General features: G+C 41.9%; 1 protein-coding gene across 1 annotated transcript in view; it reads right to left on the bottom strand.

The window, feature by feature from the left end:
• Positions 1-14,104, bottom strand: part of Micu1 (mitochondrial calcium uptake 1) — a 145,745-nt gene that overhangs the window by 29,793 nt on the left and 101,848 nt on the right. Inside the window, exon 9 of the mRNA XM_051186738.1 lies at positions 2,812-2,949. Within this exon, the coding sequence (XP_051042695.1) occupies positions 2,812-2,949 (138 nt within the window). The remainder of the gene's footprint in view (positions 1-2,811; positions 2,950-14,104) is intronic.

Below are 14,104 nucleotides of genomic sequence, written 5' to 3'. Positions count from 1 at the left end.
CATTTTGGCTAATTGCTATGTTCACAACTATTTAATCAACACAAGAGGACAATCAATTTTAATCTCCTAGCTAAAGCAGGCTAGAAATTCTGGCCAAAAGTAATATTGCACCCAGATTTCCAATTTTACCAAGTTTGTCCTTTTGCATCAGAACTCTTTTTCTGCAAGGTCTTTTAAATTAACACCTGGACAAGCTAAGACACTGCATGCCTTCAAGGGAGACGTCTCTAACTCCTAATTCATTACTTTCAAATATAAATTCATGATAAAATATGAATTAGCCTATCATGATTGATAGCTATGTCTGCAGCAAGCTTTAGAAATAGGTCTGCCTGGGCTGGGTATGTAGCTCAGCAGAACACATCTGCTAGCATGCATGAAGCCCCAGGCTAGATCGTCAGCACCCCTAAAATCTAAAAAATAACAAACATGTAAAAACTATCATAAAACAAAGATGAAAAGTCTGTCTATAGGAAACAGTGCTTGCTTTATTTAAACATCATGTGTCCAGCAAAGGGCTAAAAATCTCCCCGAATGCTCAAAATCAATAATTTTCACAGACACGAGCTGGGTAAGGGATAATGCAGAAGCACCCCCCCGGGGGAAGACATATTCTCTTCCTGTCAACTGATGACAAGTCTACCCCTCAGCCAAGAGAACACCTGCTGTGGAAACAGACTGGACTGAGTTCAGAAGAACCTTTCAGCTTCTCAACAACCAAGGCAAGTGGGAAAATTGTCCAGCTGAGGCGTGTTTTGGAAGCAGTGGTGTTCATTCAAGATATCTCATGCAAACAATAAGAAAACTGGGACAAACACTGGCTCTCTTACTTCTTCTCTAGTTATTGGCTCGTAAAGGCTAGAATGGTCCTATAGAAAACAGACAAGAAAAGTCCAATTCCCAAGGCCAGTGAGGTTAGGGCATTTACCTAAAGTGACAATGAAAACCACCAGGGAAGCAGCTGAGGCCTTGTCTTGATCACACCACACTACTTTGTCAATCACTCATGGAACATATTCAGTGCCAGGCTGGTGCTCTGATCACAGCCATGTGACTCCTGCTGTCTAGGCTGGGGCCTGCAGTGAGAATGTCTGAGTTCCCTGCTCTAGTCCAGGCTTTCCTGTATCTGTGCACTTGCACAGTTAGCAGTCAAGTCTCTCCTTCAGTCTCCTCCCCTAGTGCTGTCCAGACTTTGTGACCTGTCCTTCTCTTGCCCTGATACAGCCAGTGTTAAAGCAGAGCATGGAGGACTTAGTAGAGCTCCCATGAATCCAAGGTATCTAATTTCAATGCTGCTCAGACTCCTCATCTCTTCTTAAATTCTCTGACAACCTTACTATCAGACTTTTCAATCCTACGCTTGCATATTCCCACAGCATCTTCCATGCTGGGGCTATGGCTCTCTTTATGAATATAACCAACCATGTCATTTCATCCTCAAGCCTTCAGCACCCTGTCACTGTTGTGAGCAATGCCTGGGCATCTCTCTGGCCTCCTCATCTGTCCTTGGTCTGGGATGCTCCAGCCACACAAGTTCCTCATATATTCTAGGTTTGTCTTTACTGCTGATTTTGGACTCACAGTTTGTGTCCTTGTGTGTTAATTTTCTATCAGCTTGGCATAAGCTAGCGATCTCTGAGGATATGGAAGCTCCACTGAGAAAGTCACCTTATCAGATTGGCCATAGGGAAGTCTGTGGGTGGTGCCATTGCTGGGCTGGTGGTCCTGGGTTGTATAAGAAAGCAGACTGAGGGGCTGGAGAGATGGCTCAGAGGATAAGAGCACTGGCTGCTCTTCCAGAGGTTCTAAGTTCAATTCTCAGCCAACCACATGTTGGCTACCATCTATAATGAAATCCGGTGTCCTCTTATGATCTGCAGACATACATGCAGGCAGAATACTGTATACATAATAAATAAATCTTAAAAAAAAAAAAAGAAAGAAAAGAAAAGCAGACTGAGTAAGCCATGGAGAGTAACCAGTAAGAACATTCCTCCGTGGCCTCTGCTTCAGTTCCTGCCTGTATGTTTCTGCCTTGGTTTCCTCTGATGATGAGTTATAACCTGCACGCTCACTATATCCTTTCCTGTATTACTGCTTTTGGTCATGGTGTTAGCATAGTGATATATATATATTTTTTTAATTGCTGACTGAATAAGTCCTTACCCCAAATTCTCAAAATCATGTTTCACTGGATGCTGTCCTTGGTTCACAGTTCTATTATATGTAAGACCCTCCTGAGGAAATCTCTCTAGCTCTCATGGTTTTAAGCCTCATGGTGTCAGTGATGATTACCAAACCTGGCTCAGAGCTCCAAGGGAGACTTGGATACAGAGCTGCCAGTTATTATAAATTCAAGACGTTATAGCTGGACAACGATAGCTCACGCCTTTAATTCCAGCACTATGGAGGCAGAAGCACATGAATCTCAGTGAGTTCCAGGCCAGCCTGGTCTACAGAGTGAGTTCCAGGATAACCAGAGAAACCCAGTCTCAAAAACCAACCAACAAAACAAACATAAGAGATCTTTGAGAGAACTCTAACTTCCTGTTCAAATTAGCTTCTTTTATACTTCTCAATCCATGCCTGATACCACCTTTATCTGAACAAGAAACCTGGGCTTATTCTGCACTTCTCCCTGTTCTTTGCCCACTGCTCATTATTTTCCTGTCTCTGCACCTCAGGTATGAGAGATGTATTCACTGTTACCTACAGTGAATGGTTCATGGCATTCTCTCATTATTGTTGTTGTCTTTGCAATAGCCAGACGTTGCTATGGTTTCATTCCGCCCTGCATCCAAGGCCACCTACCTCCCCGTCTTTGAAGCGCTTCTTTAGCTGTCTCTGCATGGCAGCCAGCTTCTTGGACTGCACTCCGCTGTAGGCCAACAGCATGCCACCAAACTGCCTCTCAGTGATTCTCCCATCCACTGGGTCATGGCGTTCAAACTGGGTGGGAAACAGACAGAGTATTTTTGGAGTTAAATGGAAGGTATTTTGACATGGACTGCAGAACCATCAATTATATTTGATGAAAGAAATTAAATTGGGCCTCAGTATCTCACAGATAAACCAGAACTGCTTATATACATGTATGAAATTATCACGATAGAAAAATCATGACAGATATCAATATGTGCTAATACTAATAAAAATGGACAACAAAACCCAGAGCAGCTTAAGTTCCTCACCTCCCACAGGTCAGGTCAGGAGCTGCCTTGAGAGGATGGGACCAATTTTAAAACTCTAAATATATTCACATTTTTTTTCTTTTTTCTTTCTTTCCTTTTTTTTAAAGACAGGCTTTCACTATATAGTCCTGGCTGTCCTGGAACTCACTCTGTAGACCAGGCTGGTCTCAAACTAACAGAGATCCACCTGCCTCCTGAGTGCTAGGATTAAAGATATGCACCACTATGGCCGATTTGTATGCATGCATCTCTTTTAAATGCATATTTTAAAGCTCTATTGATAATTTAATATTCAGTTACCATTTTCCAGAAAGCTTGTAAATACATTACTCTGCATATCTTTAATCCTAGCACTCAGGAGGCAGGTGGATGATCTCTGTTAGTTTGAGACCAGCCTGGTCTACAGAGTGAGTTCCAGGACAGCCAGGGACACACAGAGAAACCCTGTCTCGAAAAACAAAACACAAAAAACAAACAAACAAAAAAATGCATACAGCAGAAAATGCATTAAGTAAGTAGACTTGGGAAAATCATTAGAGATATTTAAATATGCAGATGAAAAAGCTATAAGAACTGTCCTGTAATAGGAACTCTTTACTGAGCATGTGCCGCACCCAGGCAGCACACATATACCTTCTTTAATTTCATCTCCACTAGGGTGATGGAGCTTATTAGCTCCACTTTGCAGGTAAGAAAGCTGAGGCAATGTGCAAGTACATGTGACTAAACTGGGTGTGCAAATGCAGCCCATCTGGGTTCACACCATTTCCTATTTGTCAGTAACCTTCAGGACAGTACCCTGTCATTTTAAATAAGCTAGAACAGCCAGGGGTGGGGGTGGGGAGCGGGCTGAGAGCCATACTTAAGTGAAAGCAAAGTTATTTGCAGAGGAATCAACATCATCAATATTGAGTGAAAGTCTCCTTCCCCACGCAGGCCCTCAGTATTTTACATTTGTCACTCCATCACTTCCAAAGAATTGATTAATTTCTGACAAAACCCAAAGTTTTGGGATTCAATTTAAGTTTGATTTATGGCTCAATTTACCATCCTGAAAGAAAACAGAGGAACTGATAAAAATTGTGCAAGTGAGCAACTTTCTGCACTGTTTACACCAGGCAGATCTGTTTCTAGTAGGCTTAAATGCCTGAGTCAGAGTTGGTGGTATAGAACTCATTTATAGGCAGATCCTAAGACAGAGCTAAGGCCCTGTTCTCCAGGCTGGCCATTAAGATCCGGACATTCATACTCCCTTTCCTGGAATTCTCCATGCTGGGGGAAACCTCACACCTTAGCATTTCAGTGCTCTGAGGTGCAGCAGACTTGAAGTTGAAATGCTTCTAGTTTGTAACCAGACAACAGTTGGCCTCCTAAAGGTTCATGAAAGGCCTTCAGTTTTCACCTTCCAGAGGGTGAAACACCTCTGTTTCGTTTCACTAGCAGTTTCCAGGAGAGATCCTCAAGGAGCCAAACTTGGCTTTGGCAACATGTTCCATTATTAGAACATGTTGTGAAGTGAAAAGGTTTAGCCACTAACATTTATCCTTTCTGCATAGTCTGGCCCATGGCAGAGCCCAGGGCTTTAGCTCTATGATTTGCCTTGGGCATCACCTCTCTTCTGAGCCTAATGGGTCTTCTGGGGCAAACCTACCTACCTAATGAGTTTTTTTTCACATTGCAGGGGATCAGGAAATATGGTGGTGGAGGAGGGTATTTTACATACTAAGTATTTTACACTACTAAGGTTTGGGAGTTTTGAAGATCAAGTTTCACTAACTTGAAATGTCAAGGGCTGTAGACAGATGTTACATGGCTGTACAGATCATTTGTGTAATTATTTTTCAACAGAGTCTCACTATACAGCCCAAATTGGCCCCAGACTCATGATCCTGTTGCCTAAGCTCTCCAAGTGAGCCATGCCTGGCTCCCATCTTGCATCTTCAGTTTTGACAATCCTGCAGGTATGCACTTGGAGTGCTATAGGCATGTAATCAATCCTCAAGGTCAAGGAAGGGCCTCAAGGAGAGACTCTGGTTATCACAATGCAGGAAACATCTGTGTATCTGAAAGTGGTCTCAGTCACTGGCTTGCTCTGATATAGCAAACACATGTTCACTAAGGTTCCACTTAGGTGACAATTAAGGAATTCCATTCTAGTTAGTTCTGTGGCAAAGAACCTGTATGGCCCAGCATACAGCTCACTGTTCTGCTTCTCTGTGTTTCAAAGGCTGTTGAACAGCTTAGCATTTCCCCTCTGTAGCTGCAACCACATTCTCAAATGCATACTAACTATCTCCTTGCTGATCCCCAGAGGGGTGCAGGCAGGCAAGAAAGGGCCAGGAAAGAAGCCAGCAAATGTTAAGATTCTTCCTGGATTTCCATACACAGTGCTTTTGTTCCCAACCCTGCTCTTTGCTGAGAAAAAGAAAAGAAATAGCCTTTTGGAAGAACAGATGGTTTACATTTATCTATATGAAATGATCTGAGGAAGATAAAAAGCTATGGGAGAGAAGAAAATGTTTTATTACAAGGGAAAAAAAGATTGAAAAATAGTAAAAGGAGGAAGAAGTCAGTATCTGGATGTGGGTCATCATTTAGCAAAGATTTTGGGCATTACTACACTCTGGGAAGTGTAAAGCTGACCACATTCTTCCACAGGGTGACAGCCTCTGAGGACACTTGTCCAGCCCCCAGACAAATTCTTCTCTTACACAAGCATTTTAGAATGACAACCTTCCAGAGATGACTTTTCTAGCTTCTGAATTGCATAGTGCAAGACTGTCTCCAGCCACTGAGCTACATACCTCTATGCTTTTCAATGGGACAGCATGGGGTTTCTCTGTCACCATTATTCCTGCCAGAAGTTTCATACTATTAGGTTCATGAAAAAGATAATGGATTACAGGCGCCATTCCCCATGGGACCCCTCCTCTTCCAGGAAGCACTCCATATTTCAAAGTTTAGTTGAAATCTGTTTCTGTAACTGGATGGGCATCTCTAAACATAAGAGGATCTTCACAGCAAGTTAAGGAAGAAGGCCTACAGTGTGGAATGGAGGTAGCATAGCTCTGTGCTCAGCAAGGGCTGGCACAATTCATCAGACTCTGACCATGAGATTACAGAATATTAACTAAACCACTAGGTTTCTTGCCTTTGTGGCGCTGGGTCCTTTTGCATGTTGGGCAATGAATTGTCCCGAGTGACATACCAGTCTCAATGACTATACTTTTCAATTCCAAACCTAAAGATTTCTTACAGTTTAAGACTGGGTTAGATGAACCCACAAGTGGTGGTGAATACATTTAATCCCGTGTGGCTGGGCATGGTGGTGCACGCCTGTAATCTCAGTGCTGGGAGGGCCGAGGCAGGTGGGTTCTGCAGCCAGCTGGCCTACCTACTGTCCAGGGTAAAAATCTTGTTTTTTTTTTTTTTTTTTAGATCCTTGTTTCGTTTTGCCTGGGAAAGGTGGTATGCACCTATAATTCTAGCTATTTGGGAGGCTGAGGTGGGAAAATCATTGAGCCAGATCTGCCAGATCTGCCCCAGTGAATCAAAAAGAAGGAAGTTCGGGCTGTGATCAAATCAGGTGGCCAAATCATGAGTCCCAGTCATAGAGCCAGACCAGGAATGGGGCTAACCTTTTGATCTGAGAGCCCCATGTGGTATAGAGACATACACCCAGGTAAAACACCCACACATAACAAAAATAGGAACAGTGATATTTAATACAAGATAAAATGTTTGCCCTTTGTTAATATATGGTAATTTTTGTTCAGTTTGCCCATCTTTTAACTTTATGTTTATTTTATGTATGAAATCTTCGTTACAGCTAGACATATAGTTATTTTTTTTAAAACTAGTTATGCCTAAGAACATATTCACTTGTAGTTTTGATATATTTTTTTGTTTGAGACAAAGTCTGGCTATCTTGCCCAACCTTTCCTTGAACTCTATGTAGACCATGCTGGTCTTGATCTTTCAATCCTCCTGTCTCATACCTGGAATGCAAGGATTATAGGTGTGACCCACTAGGCCTAACTCAAGATTTCTGTATTTTAAATATGGAATCATCACCTAAAATATTAAAAGATACTTAAGTGTAGCACTTAATGACAGTGATTAACTCCTCAGAGATAAAGAGCACATCACACCTCATGGCCCTGATGTCACATGGCTGGCATTTGGAACCTGAGGCAAGAAGATCCAGACTTCCAGGCTAACTTTGGCTATATGGGCTACATAAAAAGACCCTGTCCTAAAAAAGAAAGCAACAACAGTAACCAAGGTGTGATGGAGGTTGCCCTTCTGTATTATGTTTCTCTTATTGGTTGATGAATAAAACACTGATTGGCCAGGCAGGAAGATAGGCAGGGCTATCAGACTAGGAGAATTCTGGGAAGTGTAGGCAGACAGTAGTTGTCAAGTAGAACCCCAGAAGAGAGTATGCTCCAGGTGTCCTCTGGTAAGCCAAGAACACATGGACATATATAGATTAGTAGAAATGGGTTACTAATAAAGACAGAGCTAGCCAATAAGAAGCCCTAGCCACTGGTCAACAGTTTTATAATTACTATAGCATTTGGGGCAAGGCGGTTGTGGAACCGGGTGGGAAATGCATCTACAAAGGTGGCAGGAAGGAAGGCTGGTAATGTGGCTCAGCAGACAGAGTGCTTGCCTAGCACACATGAAGCCCTGGGTTCGGGCCCTGGGTTATCACATATGGATGTGATAACATATGTGGTACCTATTATTGCAGCACTCAGGGAGGTGCAACCAGGAGGGTAAGAAGTTACATGAGATACTCTTCTTAAAAAAAAAAGAAAAAGAAAAAGAAAAAGAAAAGTAGATTATCACTGCATTTGTTTTAAATTTTGCAGTCTGCTAAGTCTTTCTCTGGAGTGTCTGGGGATTTGTTTGTTTTGACAGAGGTTTTCATTGTGTAGCTCTGGTTGTCCTCCAATGCCCGCCATGCCTGGATAAGCATCTGGGAATTTAATTATCATTTAAGTATTGTATGAACCTAATTAATCAGGCTGCCTCTCCTGAAGGAAGAGTCTTGGGTGATATTCAGCCAGGTAACCTGTCTTCTGTTCAAATGTGCATCAGTGTGGAGTTAGGAAAGAACTGTTTTCAAAGAAAAGGATGCCTGGAAGAGCTACAATCTTCAAGGGGAAATTCTGAGACTGCAAGGACTTAGCACAGTGTCACCATAGCTATGCTGTCACCATAGGCTTAATATTCAGACCTTCCCTGACAGATCTGCAGATCCACAGAAACTGCTGAACAATTTCAGGTGCTTTTCCCTTTAAGATAACTTTTAGTAAGCAGTAGATGTTACGGGCAATTTCTGCTTCCAGTAACATGAAAAATCCCTAGCTTTGCATTATATATTCCTGTGAGATCTGAGAGACCCAATGTTATGCAGAGTTTAAGGACACTTCTCTTTTCATGTGAGATCACAAGAGTTTTGGAAATAGACTGCTGGGGGGAAAAAAAGAAACAGAAATGCCCCAATTTCAGGAGGTAAGAACTGAGGACTAAGGGACTAACTGCTGCATGGAGGCAGACTGCCCTAGACTGACACTTTCCCAAGTCTAATTTTCTGTAGAGAACGCTTTGGGATTGACTGCCTAGACAAAAATCTGGCAGGTTCATCCTAGTGTTGCCAACAGCTTGTCAATTTCATGAGAGAGCTGGAGATTTGGCTTGTCCCTTACTTGACACCAAAGAAGCAGCACTGTGCATGATGAACTTAAAGGTGAGGCAAACTGGAGAACAGTAGCTAATGCTGGGACTTTTGAGAAATAATCAAGACACATGGTTCACACAGTGGGTAACTGAGATGAAAACAATAAACCAGGCACTCAGAAGGCTGAGGAAGGGAATGGTGAGCAGGACACAGGCTTGGTCTACATAGAAAGATCCTGTCTGACCACTAGTAAAAAAGAAACCTGAAAAGGAGGTGGGGGAACAAAGAAAAATACAATTACTAACTCACCTCCATGCCTCAAAAGGCAAATACCTTAAGGAGCAACCTTGGAAAAGATGGAAGATTTCTTACTGATAAAGGGAGGAGACCTATGTAGGTCAGAACACGTAAGTCTGCCCAATGGGAATGTACACACTTCCTTTTCTGACTTTTTGGTATATACTTTCAGTGAGCTCCAGCACGATGTAGATTAGCCTCATCACACTGACACGGCCAGCACACTTCCCCAGCTGTGCTGTCCACATGCCTGGTTATTTCTCACAGCCTCAGCAAGAACCCAGCCAACTTAAGAACCCAGCCAACTTTAGGCCCTCCGTGTTCTAGAGGAGGCGTTCACCAGATGTGACAGGACTTGGAATAATTTGTGACTCTGGAAGGCTTGTTTTATGCTAAGGACTTGGGTAATTTTTCTTCCTATCATTTTTCCTGTCTGGGGTTGCCCCTGCTTCATCTACTTGTACAAACCCTGTCCTTCCCTGAACTTTATGGCCCCACTAATGATCCCAAAATGCACTCAGCTTTCCAGAATCTTCTGAGCTCTGACAACAGGTAAGGTCTACCAGATGACCAAACTGAAACTTTATAAGTCACTAGCACCCTGGGATGGCTGGGAATGCTGCTCAACACAAAACTGCCAACTTACAGCAAACACTGAGGTATTTTTGCTTTTTTTTTTTTTTTGTAACTTGATTTTGCAGTTCCTGAGTGTGAATTCTGTAGATAACAATGTTGTATCACAATGTTAAGACATTGGACATGCCTACTGATATAACTAACAGAAGAATACATTCTGCACTGCATTAGGCTCTTTGTTCATGGTGCCTGCATCTCTCATAACATTATATACTACTTAAAAAATTCTTTTGTGTTTATGGTATGTGGTGTGTGTGCACATGCTGCGGTGCACATGGGGATAAGAGGATAATCTTGGGTGTCAGTCCTTGTCTTATTTTCCATTGGGTCTCTTGTTCTCTGAGGCACATTCCAGGTTAGCTGGCCCCAGGGCTTCTGGGGATTCACTTGGTGCCACTTTCCATCTTCCTACAGGAGTGCTGGGGTCACATTGGCACTCTATGGATGGCTGTATGTGGATATCACAGACCTGAACTCTGGTCCTTGTGCTTGCATAGCAAGCATTTTACCCACCATCATCTCCCAGCCCAGTATTATGTACTTCTTGAAAGAAGAGCTTGTGATTTATATTATTTGCTGTGCCACACACAGTGCTGGGTCACATAACATGAGCTCATTAAATAATTTTGGTTGAATGTCTCTGTCTTATTTATAAATTTTACCTACCATCCAAGACACACTTTGCAGTAGAGACTATGGTAGGCCTGAGAGGTGAAGGTATGGTTTTTTTTTTTTTTTTTTTTTTTTTTGATTGGTATTTATTCCCAAGGGCCAAATGGCGATCCTTAAGCTGCACCTAAAGCTTCAAGGTTACAAAGGACTACCTTCTTCTGTTGGATTAATTCACACAAGACTGGAAGAAACAATACAAACAGCCAAGAACAGCAAGAAGCATTTACTGTGTGCAGGATAGCAGTGCTAGACTTCTCCAGCCAAAACACTTTGTACTCAGTGTCTGGAAGCGGGCTGGAGTGATAAATTGGGTGAGACTGGCAGGTGCATTTATTCATTAAAGTGAGAACCAAAAGAATCTATCATCAAAGTTCTGTTTTTTTTTCCTTTCACTTTGTATTACAAAATTCTACCATGTCATCAATTTTTATACAATTCAGGCAAGGACAGATGTCTGTAAATCATTAGTGCAACACTGTAGCCCATTAGGGAGGTAAGAATGTTTTTTATCAAAACACAGAAAGACCCACCCACCTAAGTTAGAGAACTGAATCGCAGGATCTATACTCAACTGAAGACATTTATGGGTGTCCTTTCATTTAGCCACTGAAACTGGTGATCTACAGAAAAAACTTTATGTGGCTTGGCTCCATCTTCTCTTTTGGTGTGTGGAAAAATCAGGATCGCCCTCACCCCCACATCCATATCAAAAATACTGCTTGTCTTGGGGCTGGAAAGAAATCCAATAGAACATGGCAGCAAGGAAGCACAGCATGGCAGTTAGACAGACTTGGTTTTTTTCTCTCCCTTGGACAAATACCAACTATGTATCTCTGTTTAACCCTTCTGAGCCTTGGCTACTTCATCTGTAGCATGGGTAAAATGACAGTATTTTTCTTGGGATTACCATGAAGGTTAAACCTTGATCTTTTCTCAGATATATTTACTTAACTTTTTTTTTTTTTTTTTTTTTTTTTTTTAAAGATAGTATCTCACTAGATAGCCAGGATGGCCTGGAACTTTTTATTCTATATTGCTGGGAACTGAACCCAGGGCCTTATGCCTCCTGTGGCATCCTATCTGTACCGTTACAGATGCCTTTAGATAGTGCTTTACATTTTAAGAATTATTATTGTGTTGAAATCATGTGTGTGTGTGTGTGTGTGTGTGTGTATGTGTCCATCCGTCCAGAAGCACTTGATACTCTGGAGCTGGAGTTACAGATGGCTGTAAGTCAGTTGATATGGGTGCTGGGACCTGAACTCAGGTCCTCTGCAAGAGCAATGTATGCTTTCAACTGCTGAGCCACTGTTGGGACACAGTCCAAGATGGAATAGTGTGAGAATTCTGGGTGCTACAAGAAAACAAGAGTCGTGTGAACTCAGTTTCTTCAAAACACACAACTGTTCCTGGATTGTGTTTCCACGCTCCTCCCAGGTGTAGTGGGTAGGAGTGAGTTTACTTCAGCTGTTGCTATTCATGTGCCTCTGTGGAAAGACTGCATATGGCTTGTCCTTGTGATTGTATACTTACTCAAGACTCTTCTTAGCCCTCTGAGTATAAATTGTCTGATGCTGTGAAGTTGGCTATTGCATGAGACTTTAGTCCACCTCATTTTTATGCCCCACTCTCCCAGGTTCACACTACCAATTAGGACAGTAAACAAGCCACATCTCCAGCGCTATTGCTATTTTTAAACTATGTTTGCCTCTCTCTCTGTGCATGTGTGTACATTTGAGTGCTGGTGCCTACACAGGTCAGCATCAGATCCTCTAGAGCTGGCATCCTAGGTGATTGTGAGCTGCCTGACATGGGAGTTGGGAAGACCAGGTCTCACTCTTTCTTAACTGCTACCCTACATATTAGTGTCTCTGAAATCATCAGACTTCTTAAAATTGCTATTGGTCAGGCAGCAACTGTTGTCATTGCCTGTAGAAACAAGTCAAGGTTTGCAGAATGGGTATCGACAGCTTAGAAGAAAATTCCAGGTAACAGTGCAATTTTCTTTTCAAAATGCTGTATCAATAACATTATGATGGCTAAAAGGACAGCAGTATGTGGGAAAGCAGACAGGCCAGATTCAGATTAAAACATTCAAAGGTGTGTTGGCTCCTGAATGGAGGGTAAGTTTAGACCAATTTATTTGTTTACTTGCATTTCCCGTATGTCTGCATAAGAATACCATATACTAAAAGTCTAAGCCTAGAGGGATATTGTAAGCTTGATAGTTATTGACAGGGGAACAAAACTCCTAATGTAAATATTTTTACGACACAGAAAGTAAAAAGGTAATTTTGTCATGATGAGCACAATAGCATTTTCTCTTCTTTCTCTGGGATAAGATAATGGTATGTCCCTCCTAATGCTTATGTTTTGTATTTTATAAAGTGTGGTAGTAGTCAACTTGGCACAGATTGAGAGCTCAGTAAACATTAGCTGCCGTGTATAACGGTACTAGCAATAGGTCTAGGGTTAGACTTGTTTCTTTACCTCCAGACACATATAAAAACAAGCTCTTATTCTTATTTTTATTCTTATTCTTATTTTTGTATCTGTATGAATATATGCCGTGCATGTTCATATGTGCCCATGGAGGACAGACGAGGGCACTGGCTACCCCAGAGCTGGAGTTACAGATGGTGAGTCATCTGATGTAGGTGCTGTAAACTGAACTCAAGGCCTCTAGAAGAGCTGTATGCTTTTCTTAGCCACTGATCCATCTCTCTAGCCTCTGTTCAGCTATAATTAAAGAGAAATATGCCATCTATGAAGGTAACACACAATGGAGGAGGAGTTCATGAGGCCCTGTCCTTAGCTGAAGAGCTATTGGCAGTTAATGACTGCTGGCTGCTAGTGAAGGGTGAGTCATTTTTCTTCAGTAGCCACTGGTAAGTTGTCCATCTCTCTCTCTCTCTCTCTCTTTTTCTCTCTCTCTCTCTCTCTCTCACACACACACACACGCACACACTCATGTTTATATAGGCTATCCTAATCAGACTCAGTGTGTCACAGACAAATAAAAAGATCTCAATATAAGAGGGAATAGCAGCGCAATGAAGGTATGCCTGATCAAAGGTATATGTGATCAAAACATATTATATAAATGTGTAAAATCAGCAAGTAATGCATTCTATGCAACATAGAAAAGCTGATTGACAAAGGAAAGAAAACCAAAGAAGTAATGTTTTTAATACCTCTCCTTCTATGCATGGCTCACATGAATTCCTCCCCCTTCCATGGCTCAAATGAACTCCTTGCACATAGGAGACAGAAGGAGATGAGTTGGGGAAGAGTGAACTAACTATGCTTGGGATGAAAGGCTAAATCATAAACTCACTTTCTAAAAACTAGGCTTTGGTAAGTATATGGAAAGCAGAGCTGTAAGAATAAACCATAATCCCTGCACTTACTCCAAGTAGGGCCCAAGGTAAGGGGTGCAGGACAGAGATTATAAATTCTTCCCATTTGTTCCCTCATTTATGCTTCATAGCACTCTTTGACAGAGGCATAACAGCTCATGATCCACTTACATAGGGACCCTGCTGTCTTCATATTTACTAAGACACAAATTACAACATATTCTTGGGGGCTTTCTAAATTATTTTACACAAATGTATAT

This window comes from Phodopus roborovskii, unplaced genomic scaffold (genome assembly GCF_943737965.1).
Source record: "Phodopus roborovskii unplaced genomic scaffold, PHOROB, whole genome shotgun sequence".
Classification (NCBI taxonomy): Eukaryota; Metazoa; Chordata; class Mammalia; order Rodentia; family Cricetidae; genus Phodopus; species Phodopus roborovskii.
The sequence above is the reverse complement of the archived record's forward strand: the minus strand, read 5'-3'. Positions and strand labels throughout refer to the sequence as shown.